Source organism: Barbatula barbatula (genome assembly GCF_947034865.1).
Source record: "Barbatula barbatula genome assembly, chromosome: 1".
Lineage (NCBI taxonomy): Eukaryota > Metazoa > Chordata > Actinopteri > Cypriniformes > Nemacheilidae > Barbatula > Barbatula barbatula.
The window spans coordinates 26,199,419-26,223,542 of NC_136766.1; the positions used below are offsets into that span (position 1 = coordinate 26,199,419).

The following is a 24,124-nucleotide window of genomic DNA, read 5'->3' on the forward strand; positions in this document are numbered from 1 at the left end:
CTAAAAATATTAACTCACATTAAAAAACGTGAAAAATTAAATACTTTTTATTTGAAGTATCTATTAAATAATGATCCGTCAATTTAATCACAGAAAAATGTTGCATGAAATGAACTATATCCCCCCGGTTTAGCAAGTCATTGGTCATCATCTGGTTTAACACTAACAATAACTCAACGATGGTGATTTTGTAATACTAGTATGATGATTGTCAAACTCAATCATTTGAAACCCCAAGTTGTAATTTTTCAAACCCAGTATGACGTCACTCACTGACTTTTATTATGACAACAACATAGACGTGCTGTTTTTCCGCGAACATGGAGCAGGTTGTGTCAGATGTTGTGGCACCAGAAGATCTAAAGGTAAATACTCTTAACAGTTTCCATCATGTCTAACGTTATCATCAATGGAATATCAATTACATATAGCCGTGTCGTTCTTTCGACTACCTTTTAAGATGACATATGGAAGAAACATCGATCAAAGTTAAACCTTTTGACTGATGCACTTCTACTGTACATCATCAAAACATGACAAACTTGAACTTTCTCGAACATGATATTTTTTACCAATTTATTCACCTGAATCGAGTTGAACTACTTGACATATGTATAGACCTAATGTTTTTGTTACTGTAGTATAATATCTAATGTATTAATACTTTGCTGTTTTCTACCACCACACACACAAACACTGTCTATCAACTATTACCATAACTATACACTATAAATAAACTAGAACCAGATTTTTGTCTGTTTTAATTTACGATGTAGGTTAATGATAGTTTCTACGGTCTATAATTGTCGGCCAGGGTGAGCACATGATCTTGACATCATCCTCTGACTGATGTAATAGTTTCTCTAATACCACCAATTTATAATATGTGGCTTTTATTTTACAGAGGTTTAAGAAGAAGTATAATTCTGAGCTGGCGAAAGGACCTGTTTCCAAGACAACCACTTTTGAATATGCCTGGTGTTTGATCAGAAGCAAGTACTCCAATGACATCATACAAGGAATTAAGCTTTTGGAAGGTGAAAATCAACAATAAGTACAGTACACAAAGTTTACACGAAGTCTTAAAGTAGAAGTAAACAGCATAAAAGGAGAGGATTTTATTTAATTGTTTTTTGCTGTCTTTTCGGGCCATTAATGTTTTAAAAAATGCGGTGCTGTTCTTTTATAACAGAACTGGTTTATTCAAGCAAGAAAGATGATCAGAGAGATTTTCTATTCTACCTCGCTGTTGCCAACTACAGACTTAAGGTGAGTAACTATTTTTGCAGATTATTATCATTTTTTGCTCACTTTACCCATGGAGTGATGGTCAAAATTCTATGCAAATATATAGAATAGAAAATACATAATATACACACTTATACACAGTTGCAATGTTCCAATTGAAGTACATAATACAAAACAGTGTAAGTATATAGGATGTCTCCCTAATTTAAAACTCTTTATTTAACTCCTCATTGTGTTAAAATTGTATTTCAGGAAATAAGAGGAGACCAAAATTGGAAATTATTACTAGGAGACTTTTATATATTTAAAAATGTTGCTTTCTTAACCACCCTTTTGTTGCATTTGTCTTTTTATATCTCAGGAGTATGAGAGGGCAGTAAAATACATTCGTACTCTGCTGAAACATGAGCCAAATAACAAACAGGCCCTGGAATTGGACAAACTAATCAACAGTGCACTAAAAAAAGGTGTGAATCAACAAGGATTTAAAACCCACCAGATTCTGTGACATAAATCTTTTTGTTAACTAGGACGAATGTAACTTATTAATACAGTGTCTCTTCATGTGTCACATAGAGGTATAGAGGTCTTTATTCTAAACACATCTCACAATAAAATATTGGTATTTATTCAAACATAGTATTTATGCATAAATTTCAACAATGTGTAAAGGAAATTGTATATTTTAGTAAAAGGCTGTGAAAAAAGGTTTAACAATTATAATAAACTTGAAGATGTATTGTACTTGCCTATTAGCTGTTTGTTATTAATTTAGTTATGTTTTTTTAATTTATGGTCATTCACAAGCCTGAAAATAATCTATCAAAGTCAAAGGTAATAATTGTTTTTTTTCCACCCTCTCACTTTTTTTCTCAGATGGCTTGGTAGGCATGGCAATCGTTGGCGGTATTGGATTAGGTGTGGCAGGCCTTATTGCTATGGCAGTTGCTAAAGGTGCAAAGTCCTAATATGGATTCATTGAAAAGCACACTTCTATCTCCTCTCCCGAAAACATCCAGTCACATTAAATCATGAGAACTGTCTGTTTTTATTTTTGTATTGTATATGTATTGAACACTCGTATTTGACCAGGTTCCTTTTGATTGACTTTGCACACTGCTCTTAACTCATGCTGCTCTACTTGTATACATAGAAAGGTGGGATTGGAACGAAACCTTGCTCATTTAAAGTGATAGTTCACAGAAATAACATTTTATTCACATTTAAAACCTGTATGACTTTCTTTTGTGGAATACAAGAGATGTTTTGAGAAATGTCCATACAATGCAAGTCAATAAGATCCAGTGTTGTTTGGTTACCAGTGTTCTTTAAAATGTAATTTGTGTCCTTGTTCTGTTAAATACTGTTAAAAACTACAAGGAAGCAATGCAGAGATTTTTTCATGCGCAGGAAACACATGACGTGGTATTTGGTCGTTCTTCTTTTAGGAACCTACTTGTTTTTAAGTGTCTGCTAAATGCATAAATACATTTAATGTTGGAAATGTATTTGTGATTTTTAGATATAAAAATGTCATGAACATTTCTAGTGAAAATATTTACATTTTTAGTAAAACAATTTTGTCTAAGATCTGTTTGGAAAGCACTTGTGCTTGTAATTACTTTAAAATGGATAGAAAGAAATTGAAAGATTCTGGGAATCCTGCTAAGAGCTAATAAGTAAAACTGATTTGAGTGGTTGGTTAAAAAGTCACTCACAGCCTAAGTGTCTCTCATGCATCATTAGCTCAATGGCTCCCAGATCTAGAAGTATCTGCAAATCAACTGCCAGGCCTTGAAAGTAACAAATTCCCTTGAAACGTGTTTGTGTAAGATCATGTCTGAAAATACCATCAGTTTAAAGGGGTCATATAACACGGCTAAAACTAATTGTATTGTTTGTTTTAGATGTAATTCAATGTGTATACACGATTTAAGGTTCCAAAATGCTGTATTTTCCACATACCGTGCATGCTCGTATCTCCTCTCTGAAACACGCAGATATTTTACAAAGCTCATCGCTCTGAAAAGCAATGATTGGCCAGTTAACCAGTGTGTAGTGATTGGTCGAATACTGCAAGTGTGTGATGGAAATGTAACGCCTCTTACCATATTTGGAACATCAGGTTCCAAAGCAATTGTACTGACAGGTATACACCCACCTTACTTGCATGTATATGGGCAGTCTTAGTAAAATCATATCACGAATTGACGTAGATTTGTGGGGGTGTGGTTACACAACGCGTTTCAGGCAGGTCTCGGTGAGCATTCGCTTTAATGCATCTTTTGTTCCGAATGGATTGTATGTAAATTTTGCATTTACATTTATTCATTAAGCAGACGCTTTTATCCAAAGCGACTTACAGAGAGTTCAGGGAGCAATAAGCGATATGTCATAAAGGAGCAATAATACAAAAGGTGCTAATACAAAGTTACATTTTCAACAAAAGCCAGACAACTACCTGCCGCTAGTTTGCAGAACGCAGGGTTCATGATGGGGTGTAGGATTATAGGAGGGTGTGAAAGTATGCCGGTGCAGATGTAGGCAAGCATTAGTGACTTGAATCTTGAATCTTCAACTTGTCTTAAACATGCATGGGCAACTTATAACACACCAAATGCGCAGAAAAACACGTATTCAAGCCATATGACCCCTTTAATGCTGGATACGATTCACTCTTGCTCTTCCCACATTATTCATCCCAGCGCTCAGAGTGAAGCACGGGTTATCATATCTCTGTTTTACAACAATTTAGATTATGGTTACCATTAGTAGCATAATTTTACAATGCAGGATTGAGGTTACTTATTAACTGTGACGGTAAGGATGAAATGACAGGATGTTTGGTGTCTCTTTTGGATGAAAGACATTGCCTAATGCAGAAAACAATTCTTATCATCTGTATCTCTATCTTTTTGAACGTCTGACTTTCTGTCTGTCTTTTTTTATTCAAAGCCAGGGAATAATCAAACGAATCAAAAAAAGAATAAACAATTTCTAGAGGGTGTTACCTTCCAATAAGGTTGTATTTGGTAAAAATATTTGAAAGCATTATAGTTAACAATACATTCAACACGTATTCATCTTGGTTTATAGTTTCAGTATACCTTCAATACATTTTTATATATAACTAATCACATAGTCAATGCAACAAAGATGAATAAATGCTGAAAAACTATATTATTGATTGTAAGTTCATGTAGTTAAATGCATTTACTGATGTTAACAAATACAACATTATCTTAAATTAAATAAAGATGCCAGAAACATGCCTGGCGGTTTATACGAGTAACAAATTATCAGTTTTATATTTAGCCAACTTTATCCAAATCCAACTTTTTTCCCATGAATGTGTTATTTTTTATCGGATTGGGCATGGAAAACAAACTCCTATGAACAGACCTTTATGTAAAGTTTCAGGCATCTAAACGCTGTCCTTGGGTTCGCTTGACAATTAAAGACAGTTGTGGATTAAATACCTTTGGAACTAAAACCAAATTCTTTTTGGCACCTCAAAGGTCTGGCCTTCCAGAATATTCCATAAACTCCGTAGTTCCTGTTAATGTCTACCATCAAAAGTGCCATCATCACTTAGGAGATGCACATGTGTGAAAATGATGGTGTTTGCTAAAAGAATAATTAAAGTTAAGCTATAGCAAACAGGCTAGTCATAAAGCTGACCTTTAAAACCCACAACAATCAACTGCTTATCACGAACGAGAGACTCAACAGAGTCGAAACAGCAAATTCAACGTTTGTCCTCACATTTTGACGTGAAAGAGTTAAACATTGGTAAACATACATACCTCAGTACTGTGTTTGGCTATAGAATTAGGTTACTAATGACAACCAAACATTTATAAGTGTTTTAGCTTTTATCCAGATAGTTAATCGTTCATCTTTAATAATCATTATCTATTAATACTTGTCGGTACTGCTTAACATATAGACTTTAGGCTGTTTTTGAAGAATGAACAACACGCTGGAAACCTATTGTAAAATGAGAGTTTTGGTTATTGCCTGCAAATGAACTTCGGTCTTGTGTCTCATGTTACGTTTGTCACGGGGTGAATAAGCAGTAGAGGCAAAAGCAAGTCACATAGAGTTTATTGCCAATGGCAAAGCTCAACATACAAAAAGAATAACAAAGGCTCAGTCCATCCAGTAAATATAGTTCACGATTCGGCAGGACCGTAGCACAGGCTTGCACGGGACGACTAGGCAATCGTGGAACTGAAGAGTAGACTGGCTATCCTTGAGCACAACGCGAGCGCGGTCGGGAACCAGTCACAGGTAGACTTCTCAGCAGAGACGCGTGGGAAACCAGCAACTCAACAGAGAGTCCAAACAAACGATCTGACAAACACAAGACAAAAGAGGTGAGTATAAATACTCTAATGGTGATTAGAATCAGCTGGCGCTAATTCTCCCGGAGGATCGTCAGCGACCACGCCTACAAATACACAACACACAGTGCACGGAAGAGTCAGTGAATTACCCTACCGTGACAACGTTAACATCATCTTTTTTTCAAGTTTTCCTTCTATGCCATTAAACATTAATGAAGAATTTGTACGGCATGACAAATTTAAACCCAATGTAGTTATTAATTTGTTCTTTAGGCATTTCTGTAACATAAAATGAACCAATTCTGTCTTTAGTGAGAGTTTGTTAATAAAATGTTTTCTATAATTTCACATATTTTTAAAGGGATTGGTCACCCAAAAATCATTTACCCACCCTCAGGTTGTTTCAAACCTGTATACATTGATTTGTTCTGCTGAACATAAAGGAAGTTATTTGGAAGAATATCAGTAACCAAACAGATCTTATCCCCCATTGACCCATAGTATTTATTTTCTCGAAAATGTCAGTAAAAGGGGGATTAAATTTGACATATAATGGTCAAAACGTATGCAAACTAAATGATACATTATTCTTTTGAATTATAAAGAGCATTTGAAATAAATCCAACTATAGTTATATTTTATTTTTCAGTGTTATGCAGAATAGTTAAGTTTACTGAGTAATGCTGCATTCCGAATCATATATATTATAGAAACATTAACAATATCCATGATGGTGACTTTAATAATTTACGACACAAAACAACACTATAAACAACAATTATCTGTAGTTGTGTAGTCACCACTTTCCTCTTCTGGGCAAACTTACATATCATGGATAAAAGCCCACCCTACACTTAAAATCAAGTTTTATATGGTACAGTAGTTGGATTATTTTAGGAGGTTCTTCTTATCGCATCATTGTGTGATTAAGAAGCCTAGAAGGAAGAACTGCAGTGACTGTGACTTGTGTTCAACATTAGCAACTGGAAAAAGAATACAGGACAGTAGTAATTGAATAACTTGAGAGACGGATATCAGGTAAAGGACACATAGCTAAGTTAATAATAATGGCGGGTAAAATCATTGCTAAACATGGAAATGTCTCCATGTCCTTTCATTAAGGACAGCTCCAAAACTGCTTTTTTACAAAACTTACACTGGAGACATCTGTTTTTATAGCCCCACTTGAAAAGGTTAACTTGTCTCAGTCATTGCTTGTTTTTTTATTGTTCCCAGATGTTTTAAGCTAAAACTTGGAACCGATTTATATAACCCAACATTATATCACCCAGGCATTTAACAGGTATACAAATGAGAAACATTATTAATACAAAAAACAACCTCAACGAATAGACCTAATAGTGCATGTTGTCCTATAAGTGAAGTCAAATGTGAAAACAGACTCAAGTTTATGTTCCTCAGATTTAACCAATGTTCCGTCAATGAAGGTCAGGGAACGACCATTGGACTTTGCCGATAACCACCTGTTGAGTTTCTGGGTGTAAAATTCAAGCGCAGACAGTTGCACAGTAGAGGGGAGGGCAAACGGAACATATAAAAGACTCATCGTCACTTTTAACACCACATGAACTCTTGTCGCCTGCTTCATGGAATAAATGATGACAAGAAGCAGTTCATGAAGTTAATGAAAAGCTGCGCACTGGATATATCAAAAAGTGATAACAATTTCACGCTTTTGGACGCTGTATGTAATATAAGCAACAATGGACCCAATTGTTGAAGTTGTGGCTTTAATTCTCGGCTTTTTGAGTTGGATAATGGTTGGCGTCGCTATTCCGAACCGTTACTGGAAAGTCTCCACCATAGATGGGACTGTTATTACAACCTCGACAATTTACGAAAATCTGTGGATGTCATGCGCCACGGACTCGACGGGAGTGCACAATTGCCGTGAATTTCCATCCATGCTTGCACTTTCTGGTAGGAAATAATGTTTATAGGCTATAAATTTCTTAAAGAAAAACAAAATGCAGACAGCTCATATGCCTATTCAAATGAAAAAGTGTGTTCCTACAAAACACAAAAATGTAATCGTCAGAATTAATATCTGTGGTAATTTGTGTTTTTTCTAACGATTAAAAAAATGATTTAAGTTAAGTTCAGTGCGCATTGAAAATGCTATACAGATGTAATAATACCACGTTTATTATTTTATTCTATTTTATTATAATACGAATGGCCAATTTAATAGCTTACATCCACATATTTCTCCAGGTTATATCCAAGCGTCTCGGGCTCTTATGATCGCCTCAGTGGTGTCTGGGACTTTCGGAGTGGTGTGTACCCTCATCGGCATGCAGTGCTCTAAAGCAGGTGGAGAGAACGATGTGCTTAAAGGCAGAATTGCGGGTACCGGAGGCGTATTTTTCCTTCTTCAAGGTAAAGCCCTTTAAACTCAGTAATGCATGTGATAGTATTGTACACGCAATATTTAGATGCCACTTGTTACCACTTAATTCTTGCTTAAATCCACTGTGAGAAGGATTTATTGCTATGGTTTCCATGAATCTCTATTTTCACCTTATAGGCTTGTGCACGATGATATCAGCGTCATGGTACGCGTTCAACATCACTCAGGAATTCTTCAATCCAATCTATCCCGGACAAAAGTATGTGAAGAAGCCGATATTTTATACTCTAGAAAGAAAAATATCATAACAAGAAAGATAAGTAACACCTAGAAGATTTTAAGTAAACATCAATGAAGCAACTGAGTAACATCAAATAGAATGCTCATGGAGACACGAAAAGAGAAACAATGCCCCCTGTCTTCAACCTTTAACGCCTGTATCAGAGGGGACTTCCTTGTCTTGTCTCGCAATGTTTACTAGAAACCCTTATATTTAATAAATATGTTGCTTGTAGAGGTATATGCTTAAAGGGATACTCCACCTGAAGAGAAAAATTCTAATATGAATTACTCACCCTTTAGTTGTTCTTGTTCCAAACATTTAAACATTTTTATGTTCGTTTGAATACAAAGAGAGATATTTTGGAATAATGTTAGCAACCAACAGTTCTGAAGCGTCAATGACTGCCATAGTAGGAACATTTTTTAATGGATGTCAAAGTGTCCCAGAACTGTTTGTATTCCTACATTCCTCAAAATATCTCCTTTTGTGTTTAACAGAACCAAAAAAACACAAGGAATGTACGAATGTGAACAGATCTGTGGCACTTTTGACTTCCATTTAAAAGTTTCTTATGGCAGTCAATGCTGCTTCAGAACAGTTGGTTGCTAACGTTGTTCCAAAATGTCTCTCTTAGTGTTCAACCAGACAAATTGTTTGCGTGGAGTTTCCCTTTGAATACGTTTTTTAGCTTTTGAACAATAAAATACATACAAAATTGCCAAAAAGTGTCTTTAAAAAAATAAAAATTTGTTAAAACCTCTTTATGATCATTTAATGGACAGTTTACATTAACATTTAGTCATTTAGCAGACGCTTTTATCCAAAGCGACTTACAAAGAGTTCGGGGAGCAATAAGCGATAGTTCAAATGAAAATTCTCTGCTGAAATCACACTCTGGTTGTTCAGAATGTGTATACATTTCTTTGTTTGGTTAAATACAAAGAAAAGCATTTTGGACAACATTTTTGGGTGAACTATCTCTTTAAGTGTCAGGGATTTAAATGTGAAAACAGTGTTACATTACAGGATAATAAACAAAATATTATGAACTGAACTGAATATGTTTTGCCTTTGTTATTTTGTTTTGTCTTGTGTTGTAGATATGAGATTGGAGAGGGTTTATATATTAGCTGGGCCTCTGGTACTCTCGCCATCTGTGGTGGAGCTTGTCTAATGTTTTCCTGCAAATTTGGCACCGAAGAGAAGAGGTGAGCTCTCTCTGTCTCACAATAACTTATTATCATCACCTCACTCACTCACTATTATCTTGACATGTAATAGTTATACCCATTCTGTGAATTTGAATTTGGGGGCAAGTTTAAGTCTAAAGAAATTATATGAATTCTTACCTTTCACTTTTTATTCTCATCCCTTGTAGTGCTTACCCGTACCAGCCCTCACGGGGAACAGTCTACTCAGCATCTGCCTCCAGGAAAGACGTTCAGAGCACTTATGGAAGAAATGCCTATGTCTGAATGAAGCCGTCTGGGCTGATTTTATGTTTTATGTTATTTTAAAAATAACTGTTGATACCTTTATATCTGTGAGTTAGCTGCGCAATTCTGTAAATATTTGTACTAGACACCCAGCAGTTCTGTGGCCACATAAGAAATCCTTCATCAGATAAAACGTTACCATGTTATTTGTGCAGTGCCAACATTTCAGACACAAGACAGATTTGATGATGATTTCCTTAACATGATGAAAAAATATCTAATGGCATGATCGTGTCTTGTCTGCATTTATTGTACCCTGTTTTATATTGTGTGTTTTATACAAACAATAAATATAATGTATTAGAAAAATAAAAAGCATGACCTCAAAATTACAACATTTTGTTGTTGAAGGTATTTGTGTGCGGTAGCCAACTGGTTTAATGTCTATTTCATTCCCCTTCGCCAAGTTTGGTAGTAACAAAAAGATTTCTCCTTCACGACTCTTCCTAACTCTTTCCGGTCATCTCTCACAACCTTCAAAAAACGACATAAACCCATTTCTTCCGTGAATACTTGACAGACAAATGAAAAGCACACTAACTCTCTCTCTTCTCTCAACAGGTATAGCTTTTGTTGAAACTAGTAACTTTGTATTAGCACCTATCGTACTATTCCTCTTTTATGACATATCGCTTATTGCTCCCTGAATTCTTTGGATAAAGCGTCCGCTAAATGACTTAATGTAAATGTAGGCAGCATGACATTTAATTTTATGATATTCTAAAATATTATAATTGTATTAAGAAATCCTATTGTTTTCCATGTTGCGCTGCGCTGTCAGTGCTTTTAAGGACGTGGGCGTGTCCACACTGTGTGCTGAAAATAATTTGGCCAATGGGACCGGACCACGTTTGTCGGCAAACGCGGATGTGAACAGCCTGTCACTGCACACAGATATGCACACCCAGGAGGTTCAAGAACACTTCTAAAAGTTGATAATCTGACAGCTGCGAGTTACTTCTACGAACGGGTAACAAACTAACCCCCAAAATTGCGCTGCACTTTTTTTCTCAGCACACCGGAGAGGATTCATATTTGACAGACACACGGAACTGACGTTTCGCTTTCTTTTATTCCACTCGGACGTATTTATAATCCGCACAACAGAAACATCCCCTTGCCAAGTATGTCTGATACGCGGCTGTTACGATGACCGGAGCATAAATATCCTCTTTTGCTGTATTGCGCGTTGTCAGTGGCAGTGGAAGTACGCAGGGTTGTGTATCGGGGGTGTGAATACTGTGATCATGGAGTCGGGACGGCGGAGAGGTATGAGCAGTGTCCTGTCATCTCTGTCTCTGCTCTGTGTGCTCCTGGACCTGCAGTTGGACGGTGAGATCTTAACGTTACTCTCTTTTTAATCTCTTGAGTAAAGCGGTAAAGTATCTAGTATTTAGTCTCTACTAAATGTGTATATTAAATATACATTTGATTACCAAATATACGTATAGTGAATTGCAAATAAGTCACTTAGTAAATACCTTGGTGTTTGGAAGTAGTAGTATGGTGGTAATCTCGATTTTAGGACAAATGGCTTTGTACTACCAAGGTATTTTTGACGTACCTTTGAGTAGCCTTCCATTCACATAACTTGGTACATGTGTTCTTGAAAGTGGAGAGATTTAGACAGTAGTTTTGTTTTCTTGCACCATAATGAGACTAACTGCTATCCGCATATTTTCATTTTTGTTTGGGCTGTTATTGCGCACAGAAAGGTAAGTGCATTTAATGAAGTGGTTGCATGTACTTTAAGGTGTGTAATTGAAGCATAGTGCATCTGTTAAAATATAGCCAATTTGAATATGTTTTTATTTTATTTCATTTCAGGTGTGTTAGGAGCCACACCTGTTGAGATCGAACATCATTTGGAAATGGGTCGTAAGCTGCTGGCAGCGGGACAGCTTGCTGAAGCCCTGTCTCACTATCACTCTGCTGTTGGTAAGATGTATTCTCCCACAAACACATGTTCATGTTATTGCATCAGTTCGGAAAAAGTCACTCACGTGGATATTTGAATAAATAAAAGCATGAGCTTTAAATATACTTATAGAAACTTCTTTAAACAGAGGGCGATTCAAAAAATTACCTGACATACTACAAACGTGCCGCTGTTTTCTTGGCAATGGGCAAGTCCAAATCAGCTCTGCCAGACCTCACACAGGCCATACAGCTCAAGCCGGACTTCCTAGCTGTGAGTTTGTCACAAAAATATATATATTGCAACAATTGCCAAGATATTTTGTTGTTGTGAAATAAAACCAGAAAACATCATTGTACTGATACACATAGTTTCATCTATATTTTGTGCGTGATTTTAGGCCAGATTGCAGAGGGGTAATATTCTGCTGAAACAGGGAAGCACCCAAGAGGCTAGAGAAGACTTTCAAGCAGTAGTAAGTTGTACCATTAATTTATACCATATAAGATCTTTCAATTTACCACCATTGTCTCCAAACTGCATCATGTTTGTATGCATTCTTTCTTTTCTATTTACCTTGTCCTGTTTATAAGTGCTATCTGCTCTTTTGACATGTGTGTTTCAGCTTAAACGTTCCCCAGATGATGAGGAAGCTCATGACCAACTTCACAAGGTCGATGAGCTAGAATTACTCCAGGAAGAGGCACAAGAAGCCCATCACCGTGGCGACTATGTCACTGCTGTCCAGGTGTTGGAGAGGGTCATAGAGGTGAGTAAATTTGGAGATAGATTAGGATTTCCAAGTTGGATTTGTTTGGTTAAAGGGGCCATATGATACAGCTGAAACTAATATTAACAGTTGTTTTAGATGTAATGCAACGTGTATTCACGATTTAAGGTTAAAATACACATTTTTCACACACAGGGCACGTTTGTATCTCCATTTGTATCTGCATCTTTTATTCCGAAACTTACATTTGAGCAATTTTACATGTCTAATACATGCATGGACAACTTATACCCACCAAAGACACAGAAAACACATATTCGTGCCATATGACCCCTTTAAGAAATCAAGCTCTTCCTTACTAAGGTTGCAGTCATAAATAGTAAAAAGAAAACATAAAAGTGAAAGTTTAGAGACCTCTGGAACTTTGAAACCTGTGTCAACCTCTCCATCCGTTCTTCAGCTCTCTCCTTGGGACCCGGAGTCTCGAGAGCTCAGGGCAGACTGTTACATCCGGGTCGGGGAGCCGCGAAAGGCCATTATGGACTTGACTCCGGCAACACGTCTCCGTGCAGACAACCGAGCAGCTTTCCTGAAACTTAGTCAGCTGCACTACAGTCTAGGCGATCATCATGACTCTCTTAAGTATGTACATCCTCGCATTATAAAGCCTGTCTCTGAATATCGTCTGTTTCTTTTGCTATTCAAAGTTTGTTTTCTGTCCTCAGTCAGATCCGAGAGTGTCTTAAACTGGATCAGGATGATAAGGAGTGTTTTGCCCACTACAAACAAGTTAAGAAGCTCAGCAAGCAGCTGGACTCTGCAGAGGAACTGATCTCAGAACAGAGGTGCAAGAATCTCTTGATTCAGATCTAGTACCAACTTACCTTACTCACATTCCATTTCTTAACATACATTTGGTTCAAATATTAGTTTTTTAGTATTGCCACAAATAGTCAACCCAGTTGATGTCTTCTGCATGGCAGGTATCAGGAGGCCATTGAAAAGTACGAGTCAGTGATGAGAACAGAGCCAAACATTCAGTTCTATAGTAATAAGGCAAGAGAGAGGATCTGCTTCTGCTTAGTCAAAGTATGTGCCATTACACATCGATATTTTTCACATATACGCAAATGTGTATGTGCTGTCGTCCCAAGAAAAGGGTTCATTGGATGTTGTCACTTTGTTTTCTTGTGAATCCTCTAGATGAAGAGTGGTGAGGAGGCTGTAGATATATGTTCAGAAGCTCACCAGAGAGAACCTCAGAATATACACATCCTCCGGGATAGAGCGGAGGCCTACATCCTACTGCAGGAATATGAGAAAGGTAATAAAATGAATGTGTTAAATGACATGAAGATTCAAAATCCTAATTTCTCTTTCACTTTCTTGTGTATATAAATTAAAGGGGTCAAATGGTGCGAATACAAGTTTTTCTGTGTCTTTGGTGTATTATAAGTTGCCCATGTATGTATTATACAAATAATATTTTAAGGATCGGAACAAAAGATGCATTCTATCTTAAAGCGAATGCTTACCTAGACTTGCCTGAAACGGCTCGTGTAACCACACCCCCACAAATGTACTTCATTTTGTGTTCTGACTTGCCTAAGACCAAAATGTATAGGCAAGTAAGATGGGCATACCTGTCAGTACAATTGCTCTGGAACCTGATGTTCCAAATATGGTAAGAGGTGTTACATTTCCATCACACGCTTGCAGTATCCGACTGCAGTATTAACCCACTGGTTAATTGGCCAATAACAGCACACCTCGCTTTTTTTTAGAGCGATGAGCTTTGTAAAAAATCCACGCGTTTCTATGAAGGTAAATCCGTAGCATAACTTGTGAGCATGTAGATTTTAATTTGTGAACTTTGAAAGTAAGTACAAAATTCATAGCACATATTTACACGTTTTCCTAGATTCAGATTTAAATTGCAACCACAAATAGGCGTCTACAACCTCTGAAACCTGTCACTGCAGTTTCAAATCTTCCCGCCTTGACTTTTGCTACTACTTTCGATATAAACCCATTGCAAAACTAACTTGTAAACTTGAAAGCTCACAGGCGAGAGAAATAGGTGCATTTGATGACGTCATGGGGCTGAACCACACCGCCCCCTTATGGCAGTTAAATCACAATGAAAGGATCTATCAAATAATCGTTACATTTTTTTTATAATATCGTTTTCAACTTAAGCGAAACCATCACACGTTTGTATACTATCATGTATAACTATTCCGTGAATTATACTATCTTGTAAACATAACATTCCTTATTGTATTTTAATGACATCACTTTGTATTCTATCGATATTCCATTACTATGGTTTTAAAATATAATGCCAGGCTGACTACCATAAACAATATTGGGGTTGTGGGTTTAATAAAGTTTTTTTTCTCATGGAAGCTTTGGGTTTTTACAGATGAGCTTAAAATATTTCATCAATATTTAGTGTACTCCGGTATATATTTACTCCGGCGGTAAATACTAGCCACAGGATAATGCATCCAGTTGGTTGTTAAACCCCTTCAGTGTGATACAAGAAGTGATTCTAATCATGCAGCTTTACACATGATGGGCTGACTGTACCTTTTCTTTTATTTAATATTATCTTCATCATCAGCAAACTTCAGCTTCAGCTAAATTAGGTTGTTAATTAGGTTGCTAATTTATACATCACCCTCATCAGATTCAAGATCTTTATTGTAATGTATACCTGAAATTTAATTTTGCAGATGGGGTAGAAAAGCAATAAAAATATATAATAAAGGATAAACTAAGAACAAAGAATGTAAAAGAGAATAAAATAGGAAAGTAAATTTTTAGTAAAAAGTGGCAGTAAGTAGTATTTTAGTATAGGTAACTGTTTTTATTGATTTTTAGCTTTATCTTAAATTAAATACTGTACGAGTGATTTAAAAAACGTTTCCTGCCATTAGGGGGCGGTGTGGCTCAGCCACATGACGTCATCAAATGCCGTTTCTCCTCTGAGCTTTCAAGTGAACAAGTTAGTTTTGCAACAAGTTTATCGCGGAAGTATTTGCAAAAGTCAAGACGGGAAGATTTGTAATTGCATTGACAGGTTTGAGAGGTTGTAGATGCCTATTTGTGGTTGCAATTCAAATCCGAATCTAGGAAAACGTGTAAATATGTGCTATGCATTTGTATCTGGCAATGTATTTTGTAAATGCCAGTTTACACATTTGTTTTTCTGCAACTTCAAATTGTGAAGACAGATTTGTGAGTTTAAAACTGCGAGTGTACATTTTAGTGTACAGGTACAAATACTCCACAATGTTCACAAATTAAAATCTACATGCTCTCTTGCTACTGATTTACCTTCATACGTTTCAGAGAAGCGGGGCAAAGAGGAGATACAAACATGTATGGTATGTGCAAAATACATAGTTTTTAACCTTACTTCGTGTATACACATTGAATTACATTTAAAACAACCGATAATATTCGTTTTAGCCGTGTCATATGACTCCTTTAAATAAAGTGTTTTACAAAGCAGTATACAACTTATACTGCTTATTGTTATATATGTGACAAATGAAACTTAATTTTGAAAAATATTTTTCTCTAATAAAGCTATAGAGGACTATCAGGAGGCTCGAGAGTTTGATCAAGACAACCAGGAGCTTCGTGAAGGTCTTGATCGAGCACAGAAGCTCCTCAAGCTCTCTCGCAAGAGGGATTATTACAAGATCCTGGGAGTGAGCAGGTAAGTCACCTAAAAAAAGTGACTCTTTCCTAAACTCGTCGCTAACATTTTTCTCTACAATGCCTTGTTTTAATCCTTTCATGATTAAATAGACTGGAAGGAGAGTGTTAAATTATTTTTTTAATTTGCGTTTAGGAGTGCCAACAAGCAGGAAATCATCAAAGCATATAGAAAACTGGCTCAGCAGTGGCATCCTGATAATTTCCAGTCTGAAGCAGAAAAGAAAGAAGCGGAGAAAAAGTTCATTGATATCGCCTCTGCAAAGGAGGTGCTTACAGATCCAGGTAGGAGATTTTAACTAAAGAAATTTAACCAGAGCAAAAACACAGTTTAACAGCTGTATGCGTCAGGCATAAATGAGGATTCTTTTTTTCTTTTTCCTGTACAGAAATGCGTCAGAAGGTTGATTCAGGAGAGGATCCTCTAGACCCAGAGAATCAGCAGGGTGGTGGAGGAGGCAGAGAATGGCCCTTTGGCTTCAACCCCTTTGAGGGTGGAAACTTCCACTTCAAGTTCCATTACAACTAATAAGCGAGTGACCGATGCTGATAATAGACAAGGATTCTGATTAGCTCGGAAACCTGTTATGAAGCATAACTAGAGAACCTGCTTGCTATCCTCACTGGACTGTTGTGAAACCTGAGACTTGAATCCACAGACTTCCTATGGAGAAATTACTTGATTGGGCAAACTCCATCTGTTTGGTGTTTGACTTCCCCTTCTTAAAGACTTCAAAATTGAGCTGAAGGTTTAAGCTCAATATTTTATCTTTTTTGGATGTACGTGCCATCTTTCTTATTACTTCTCCTTCGTGCTTTTCAAATTTCGTTCTTTTTTCATTTTCTGCTGCTTGTATATGATTTCTCTATACGACACTCCAGAATTTAGAGTTCTAGTTTCTTTTGAACAGTGCCATGTGTCCCTGACACCTTTGGGTCCTATTTGAATTTAAAGGGATTATTTACCCCAAAATGCAAATATTGCAAACAATTTGCTCACTCTCATGTTGTTCCGTTTAACAAAAATGTAAACGTTAGACATATGCTAGTGACTGACAGTCACCATTGAATGGTCTAGACTTATTGTGTTAAATGAAAATAAGAGAAGCATCAACACTTAAAGAAAGTTGTTTGTGTTTCTTGAAAAAAAGTCATTGTTTGAAACCGTATGAGAGTGGCTAAGTAAAACAAACCAAAAAAACAGTTTCTCCAGATTTACCTGGCTGGAATAGTTTTAATTTTTGGCACAGAAAAAAATAACTACTCCACACTCCATTCCTCTGTATTCTGAGAATACTGGAGAGTCACTGTGTTCAGATATCAGCTCTTGCCTGCTTTAGCCTGACCCCTTTGATTTGATACGCAAACGAAAATGTTTTACCAGAATATTAGCTTATAGTTTCAAAAAACTTGTGAACCTTTACAGAACTTGTGTAAACGTAACAAGTTAGTCCATATGCACTTTTTAAGTTAAAGGTCAATCAACTAGCCTATTACAAGTAGTTGGACATGTTATTGTTTGATTATTGCAAGATTGGAAACGTGGCTACTTCGATTAAAGTTTTCTTTGCAGTTTTCTGGTGTGCTTGCTTAATGTTTGCATGCAAAGTTAACTGATGATATTATTATTTTATGTCTGTGTTTATGTGGTTTCAAGATCAGAAAAAAACATGACATCTTTACAAAAAATATATAAACTTAAAATATATGTATTTTTAATGATTTCTATTATTGTATTGAGTAAATGAGCAATACGTATCACTTTTTACGCTGTTTCACCGAACAGATGGACAAGATATAATAATCATAAAAATCGTAATAAGCATTTAACTCACACAAAGTTAAAATGAGTCTTCAACAATACGACTGGCTGAGGCTCGCACTTATTAACACGTGATCGGTTACTGGGGCAACCGGCGCTATTCCGCTCACAGCTCTGAACAATGTAGCAGCTAACAGCTGATTTAACCCGTAAATATTGATTGATTTGAGTTCCCCCTTTAACATCACGTCGCTATTTAGTTTACAATGGTTCGTCCAAAGTATTTCACGCCGAAGGAAGTGTCTCTTCACAACACACTTGGAGATATATGGGTGTCTTACCTGGGCAAAGTGTACAGTCTGACGCCACTTGTGGAAGAATATAAAGGTGAGTCACACATTTATTTAATTAAGATTAAGAACAGAGTTGTTTTCATAAACTTCTGAATGTGTCTTTTTCTTTTGAAAAATGTATGAATCGCTTTCTAGGAGACGTGTTGTTGAAGCCTATTATAGAGTGTGCGGGAAAGGACATTAGTCACTGGTTTGACCCAAAGACCAAGGACGTAAGTCAGTAGTCATACTACTATTATAACAAGACATGGAGACATTTGATCAGATAGAATAGAAAAACAAAAAAAACGATAACAGATATCTCACAGAATGAACGACCACCATTGTTGATCATTGGCATTATAGTTTTAAAATGTTCATATCATATCCATATGAATAAAATAATTTAACTATCAAATATATATATATATATATATATGGTATGCAAAAGTTAATATTGAACATTCTACATTTTAAATACAATTATTATGATTATTATTAGGCTAGGGGGTTTTCAGTTCATTCTCAGTGCTGTGTTTGTGTTTTGACGACCCTTATTTTTTATCATCATTTAATTTAGATTCTCAGACATGTCGACCCGTTAACTGGCTGCATGAAATACTACACCCCTAGGGGGCACTTTATACACGTACCCCCTCCTAGCCCACGCACTGACTGGGCCAATGACTTCGGGAGACCATGGTGGAAGGATAACCGCTACGAAGTTGGGCTGCTGTCAGTCAAAACACGCTGGATTCGCATTATTAACACTCTTACCTCCCAAGAACAAAGACTGGAGGTACCAACGTGAACCTATGTTTTTTGTGTGTGTGCGCCTGTTTTTTTATGTTAAACAACATGCGTGCACTGTCCTGTTGCATACTGAAAGGGGCAGTATTGCCCCGTTCTCTTCATTGTCCGACTCCTTTCCAGCAATGTTTCCCTCACTCCCACTTTTTGCATCTGATCCTTTTCCAGCTTGAATGTAATGTATCTGATGTTCAGCCTCTGGCACTACAAGTACTTCCAGGCCGAGCATGCAGATTGGTTTAGTGGCCACCAGGCTGTAGCTTCAACTCTGGGCGAAATACCATCTGGCAGTGGCCTGTTTCATTCTGTTCCCTTTTTTATGCCCCATGTCTTCACATATCTAAGGAAGTTATAAAGTGCCTAGTATCTTCACGTAACTAAGTTAATTTCTTTATTTTGTTTTCTAAACAGGTGTGCTCAGAGGAGACTTTGGATGAGATTCTCCAGAGATACCTGCGCTATAATGCCCATGCAACAAGCTACACATGGAAACACAATGGCGTGAACTTGGATATGTGCAAGACCCTAGGCGAAAACGACATCCCTGAAGAGGATGAGTTATTCTGCGGAAGCACAGACTGCAACCTCTTCTCTTCTTCTATATGCTTGTATTTTAACGATGACCTTACCGAATTTTGACCATGAGAGGACAAATGAATTAACGTGGACAGTGAAGATTTATAATTCATTAAATATTACTATCCTCTAAAAACAAATGTAGAATTCTATAGATTTAAGCCCAAAGCATGAACGTGGCATCAACTATTCATGCGTTTAGTGTCTCATTGATTTCTGTCTGTGCCCGTCGTCTTATTGCAGCTCGCTGAGCTCCATCCAATCAAATGCTGAGAAACAGAATAAAAAAGATGAATGCCAGCCTACACAATAAACCCCTGAACCATAAAGTCTGGTGGTTGCCATGGTAATTGCTCAGAGGAAATGCAGCATTGTAGCAAAGTGGGCTCTCAACCCTAATTAAGTAGCGCTATACAGTATAAGTGTAGCTAACATTTCATTTCAATCCATACTTTTGGTACCATTATTTGCCCGCGTGTTTTTGCTTAACTTCTATTTGGCCATGTACAATTAACAGACGATTGTCTATGTGCCATGTGGGTACAAAAACAAGTATATCAGCATGTTGTAGATAACTTGTGACGTTGTGGAGATGAAAAGTGATTTCATTTATTAGCTAAACAATGTGTTAGCTACTTCAATCGTGAAGTATACGCCTTGGGCAGCTCTCAAAGTTCTTGCTTTGTTTTGTCTTCACCATAAATAGTTAATTTTTAAGCAATGCAACATGATGTAAGTCTGGGCATGGCTGCTGCAGCTCTCCCCTCCATCCTCTCTCTCTCTTTTACGAAGGTGGGGGCCTTTAAAAATATTAAGGTGGCCATGTTTGTAAGATTTATGGCGCACTCATGGCAGCGCATACTGAGCGAACGGCGTTACAATGTTCGCTTTCTGCAAAGCAGACTATTACCAGGCACGTCTGAAGGGATAGAGAGAAAGAACAAAATAAACGAGTTGAAATACAACTCGCAATGAGCCACTGCTTCCCCTCTAGTGAATATGGGATTCTTTTTGAGGAGGGAGGGGAGACGAGAGAGAGAGAGAGACTCTGAGAAAGGAGGGAGGGGGGACGTTCTGAAATAATATAGTCAGCCATTTTTATGTAAGGGGATTTTTTTCTTATTGGGGGGTGGGGGGAGGTTGTTAAAAAATAAATATAAGGGCGGCCATCTTTGTTTCTATGCCTTGTAGTGTAAAATATTCTAAAACGCCCCCCACTTTTTTGTGAGTCGATTTGAATATTAAATAAATATCATAATTCGGAAGGGATACACTTTTAGATATCGCGGAACGGGGTCACCGACGGGAATATAATGTCCTCTCTTCTCCGTTCTTGTGAGGAAGATGAGGGCACGGCGGTTAATTCCGAGGGAGGAGATTTTGATGAAGAAGAAGACGACGGAGACCAGGACGCAAGCGACATAAACTCGCCGGCGGCGCCTAGAGAAACTGCAGCGAGAGCCGCGCCAGGTACCGTACAGTCCGAGGCAGAGACGGGAGCGCGCGTAGAGCAGCAAAATACATCGTAACGTAGTAACAAACGCAAATGTTACTAAAAGTGCGCATGGCGACATCTGCATACTTCATTCCGAATTCTTTAAAGCGGCCACCTAGTGTCCTTATACTTTCGTTTTCTGTCAGCATTTCGCCAAAGAGTTGAATAGAGTTTGGCCGAAGTTGACCGATCCCCCTCTGTGTGTTCCTCTGTTTCATTCATCTCGTCTGTCATATGATGGTGCCTTTTATCTCCCACTGCGATCTGACAAAGGATCATTAAGCTCCACCATCGCGTTGTTGTTTGTTGCGAAGGTTAAAGATCCATAAGGTGCCTGAATAATATTATTACTCCCCGAAGATCAACCGTTGCGGGTCACAAGAGGCGTGAGCGCTTGATGAGGGTTGTGTTGTGACAGAATGTAAATAAACAGGCAGACATCTGTGACTGGTGATGCCGTCACCCTGCAACATGCCAGCCCGTGCACTCGTCGGCCCAGAGGCTATTTGGGCTGGGAAAGTATGTAAATAAAACGGAAAAATATGATGTATGCTTGTGACATCAACAGATAAACAAAACGTTGGTTTTTGAACCTTTGTTTAGTGCAACGTTTGTCTTCGGTTTGGTGGGACAAAGTTTGCAGAGTTTGTGTACACAGAGTTTGTACGCAACGCGAGGAACGGTGATCCACACATGAAGATACAAATAAGTGAAATCTAACTTTTTCAGACCTACACGCGTCCTAAAAATGTCAGACGGTGTAAGTTGACGGGAAGTATATTCGTGTGTGGTCATTTAGGGCCCCACGAGCGCGTAACTGGTGTCTCTTGGATTCCCACAGCGCGCGTAAATCAATTAACACGCGCGTCCTTTCTCCCCCGGGCGACCCTCGTCTGCGGTTCATCTGGTGGTGTGCTCCCCAGGTGCACGAGTTCGTGCTGCGGGTGCATCGGCTCGGCTCGCGGCCTCTCAGTCACCGAGCCCCAAGTGCGCGCTGCTGCCGCCCTTGGCTGCACGAGCGAGGAAAAAGTATTTCAGCGAGTCCTCTCGATGCGCGGCAGCAACAAAGAGACATCAAATCCAATTCATTAATCATAGCGCGATGGCGACCGACAGCAACAAACGCGCGTTATGTGCTGCGATTCTGAAAACGTTAGGCTATATGCTAAAGACAAACTAGTCACAGTGGTCCCTGGTTAGTCACGCAAACGCGTTATAATAATGGATTACATAGACATTTGACCTTATCTGAACCTATAAGACTGCTGTTGCCGCAGTATACAATGTACTCACATTGATTCAGTCCTTTGAATGCATTTTTGGAACTTATTTTGATGTCATTGTAGTTGTGTGGTTATTCAGTCTGATGCATCATTTGGAGATCTGCATAGTCTACAAAAAGATTATTACATTGAATATTGTGGTCTAGCTACACATGTATTATACAGCAACAGACACATACCAATGCAGACTGTGCAAATTATGTAGAATTATTTGAATTTAAAGCCCAGTATAAGTAAATACGGGCTACTGGTAAATATGTTGCTACCCTATTTCTTTTTGACCCTTAGAACTTACTTTCCCCGGTCTAATACATTTGAATAATATGTTCAAGCTAAATAAAATAAACCTGGTACCCACATAAAAAAACGGTTGCTTGAAGTTGAAACACATTATTAGGTTTCATGATAAAATGCAGAATAATAGAACACATAAATTTCAATTCCACCAGGATACCGTGACCATTTTTATGAAAGATGAAATGGCACACTACATTAAACTATTCCTTAAAATACTCGAATTTCTTCTGCTTGCACATTGACCTAAAATTCTCTGTTTTGGAGCATTCCATACATTATTTATTGTCGTCTTAAAGTAAATCGCTTTTTTTATATGAGCTGTTGCTGTTGTAATTAGGTCATCTGCATAATCAAGTTTGGAAGATTAATTCATTAAATCTTGCTGCTTTGCTGAAGTCAAAAGTGAAATGTGTTTTAATTTCTGTGAGATGTCTCTGCACCCTCGTCAAGTCAAGCCAGCTTTGTTTATATAGCGCTTTTTACAATTTTCATTGTTACAAAGCAGCTGTACAAGAAAACATTGACTATAAGCAAAGCGGAAAAGGTTTTGCAAGTCAAAACACAGGTCAAATATTAGACACACTATAAATTCCTATATGCAGTGTTAAATAAATAAGACTATCAAATTCTAGCAGCCCCCCGGCCAGGCAAACAGTATGCAAACGGTGGCGAGGAACCCAAAACTCCATTGAAGGAGAAAAAAACCTTAGAGGGAAACCAGCCCTAACCAGGGGATTCCAGTTCCCTTCTGGCAAAAGCTGCAGCCTCCGCACAAACTTGACTGTGCTTGCACAACAAGGCAAAATAAATAAAAGTTAGATTTAAGATTATCATTAATAATCTAATAGCGTCTGAAGTTTTGTAGAGTCGCCACGTCCTTCGTCCAGCTCTATCATCACAGCCTTTGTCAGGTCTGGGTATGGATTGCGCCCTGCCCACTCTTGTAACCTTCGACTGCGTCCTGCCCGCTCTAGTAACCTTGGAACAATGAGACAAGACTGGCTGAGAGTAGAGTACTGTTCTGCACTCTTTGATGCAACAAATGCATCAGTTGTTATTGGAAGTGTTCCTGATTCCGTTTGATCTAACTAGTGCAGACTAAATCTTTGGAATATATATATTATGATAGTTCCCTCATGATGTTCTGCAGTGCTACGCTGCTCTTCAATATTTGTAGTGGGAATTTACACCTTAAAGTGTTTGGATAAATTATGATAACATTAATTTATAATTTATCCCAATTTTCCCATTACCCACTATTCTCTCATTCAGATGATGGAGACGATGTCTGTGGCATATCAGACAGGGACAGTCTGGGGAAAAAAAAACGAGGCCCCAAGAAAAAGAAAGAAACGAAGAAGAAAGACAAAGAGAAGGAAGGCAAGATGGCCAAAGCACGAAAGCGCAAAAAAATTGTATGTGGCTGTTGCTACCCATTGACTTAA

At 37.7% G+C, this 24,124-nt stretch overlaps 5 protein-coding genes across 14 annotated transcripts in view; all 5 read left to right on the top strand.

Annotated features, from left to right (window-relative positions):
* The first annotated feature begins 271 nt into the window (after positions 1 to 271).
* Positions 272 to 2,790, top strand: fis1 (fission, mitochondrial 1). Its single transcript, XM_079451017.1, has 5 exons — positions 272 to 365; positions 905 to 1,037; positions 1,193 to 1,269; positions 1,610 to 1,715; positions 2,125 to 2,790. Exons 1-5 carry the CDS (start codon positions 321 to 323, stop codon positions 2,214 to 2,216), a joined length of 453 nt encoding a protein of 150 aa, XP_079307143.1. The 5' UTR covers positions 272 to 320; the 3' UTR covers positions 2,217 to 2,790.
* A 4,327-nt stretch (positions 2,791 to 7,117) lies between these two features.
* cldn15a (claudin 15a) lies at positions 7,118 to 10,080 on the top strand. Its single transcript, XM_079451001.1, has 5 exons — positions 7,118 to 7,538; positions 7,833 to 7,997; positions 8,146 to 8,227; positions 9,352 to 9,459; positions 9,630 to 10,080. Exons 1-5 carry the CDS (start codon positions 7,322 to 7,324, stop codon positions 9,724 to 9,726), a joined length of 669 nt encoding a protein of 222 aa, XP_079307127.1. The 5' UTR covers positions 7,118 to 7,321; the 3' UTR covers positions 9,727 to 10,080.
* A 480-nt stretch (positions 10,081 to 10,560) lies between these two features.
* On the top strand, positions 10,561 to 17,699 carry dnajc3b (DnaJ (Hsp40) homolog, subfamily C, member 3b). The gene is made up of 12 exons (XM_079457712.1): positions 10,561 to 11,079; positions 11,575 to 11,685; positions 11,814 to 11,938; positions 12,066 to 12,140; positions 12,291 to 12,434; positions 12,856 to 13,037; positions 13,121 to 13,240; positions 13,379 to 13,484; positions 13,599 to 13,719; positions 15,993 to 16,125; positions 16,261 to 16,409; positions 16,514 to 17,699. The coding sequence occupies exons 1-12, from the start codon at positions 10,995 to 10,997 to the stop codon at positions 16,651 to 16,653; spliced, it is 1,491 nt and encodes a 496-aa protein (XP_079313838.1). The 5' UTR covers positions 10,561 to 10,994; the 3' UTR covers positions 16,654 to 17,699.
* A 331-nt stretch (positions 17,700 to 18,030) lies between these two features.
* cyb5d1 (cytochrome b5 domain containing 1) lies at positions 18,031 to 19,930 on the top strand. Its single transcript, XM_079469781.1, has 4 exons — positions 18,031 to 18,273; positions 18,375 to 18,451; positions 18,799 to 19,017; positions 19,440 to 19,930. The coding sequence occupies exons 1-4, from the start codon at positions 18,153 to 18,155 to the stop codon at positions 19,665 to 19,667; spliced, it is 645 nt and encodes a 214-aa protein (XP_079325907.1). The 5' UTR covers positions 18,031 to 18,152; the 3' UTR covers positions 19,668 to 19,930.
* Positions 19,931 to 20,398: 468 nt separating this feature from the next.
* The window catches only part of chd3 (chromodomain helicase DNA binding protein 3), a 41,482-nt gene continuing 37,756 nt past the window's right edge, over positions 20,399 to 24,124 (top strand). For 9 of the 10 annotated variants that reach the window (XM_079477089.1, XM_079477090.1, XM_079477091.1 and 6 more), the window contains exons 1-2: positions 20,399 to 21,074; positions 23,952 to 24,094. In XM_079477089.1, the coding sequence (XP_079333215.1) occupies positions 20,918 to 21,074; positions 23,952 to 24,094 (300 nt within the window). In that variant the 5' untranslated portion in view covers positions 20,399 to 20,917. The remainder of the gene's footprint in view (positions 21,075 to 23,951; positions 24,095 to 24,124) is intronic. The other variant, XM_079477084.1, reaches the window with a different exon arrangement.

What these genes read in the sequence shown, in the direction of transcription:
- fis1 (XM_079451017.1), top strand. Translation starts at nt 321, where the DNA reads ATGGAGCAGGTTGTGTCAGATGTTGTGGCACCAGAAGATCTAAAG. An exon ending in TGGCACCAGAAGATCTAAAG is followed by an intron (nt 366 to 904) that starts GTAAATACTCTT and finishes TTTATTTTACAG; the next exon opens with AGGTTTAAGAAGAAGTATAA. An exon ending in AGGAATTAAGCTTTTGGAAG is followed by an intron (nt 1,038 to 1,192) that starts GTGAAAATCAAC and finishes CTTTTATAACAG; the next exon opens with AACTGGTTTATTCAAGCAAG.
- cldn15a (XM_079451001.1), top strand. Translation starts at nt 7,322, where the DNA reads ATGGACCCAATTGTTGAAGTTGTGGCTTTAATTCTCGGCTTTTTGAGT. An exon ending in CCAATCTATCCCGGACAAAA is followed by an intron (nt 8,228 to 9,351) that starts GTATGTGAAGAA and finishes CTTGTGTTGTAG; the next exon opens with ATATGAGATTGGAGAGGGTT. An exon ending in TTTGGCACCGAAGAGAAGAG is followed by an intron (nt 9,460 to 9,629) that starts GTGAGCTCTCTC and finishes CATCCCTTGTAG; the next exon opens with TGCTTACCCGTACCAGCCCT.
- dnajc3b (XM_079457712.1), top strand. Translation starts at nt 10,995, where the DNA reads ATGGAGTCGGGACGGCGGAGAGGTATGAGCAGTGTCCTGTCATCTCTG. An exon ending in GATCATCATGACTCTCTTAA is followed by an intron (nt 13,038 to 13,120) that starts GTATGTACATCC and finishes TTCTGTCCTCAG; the next exon opens with TCAGATCCGAGAGTGTCTTA. An exon ending in GGAGGTGCTTACAGATCCAG is followed by an intron (nt 16,410 to 16,513) that starts GTAGGAGATTTT and finishes TTTCCTGTACAG; the next exon opens with AAATGCGTCAGAAGGTTGAT.
- cyb5d1 (XM_079469781.1), top strand. Translation starts at nt 18,153, where the DNA reads ATGGTTCGTCCAAAGTATTTCACGCCGAAGGAAGTGTCTCTTCACAAC. An exon ending in TTGACCCAAAGACCAAGGAC is followed by an intron (nt 18,452 to 18,798) that starts GTAAGTCAGTAG and finishes CATTTAATTTAG; the next exon opens with ATTCTCAGACATGTCGACCC. An exon ending in CCCAAGAACAAAGACTGGAG is followed by an intron (nt 19,018 to 19,439) that starts GTACCAACGTGA and finishes TTTTCTAAACAG; the next exon opens with GTGTGCTCAGAGGAGACTTT.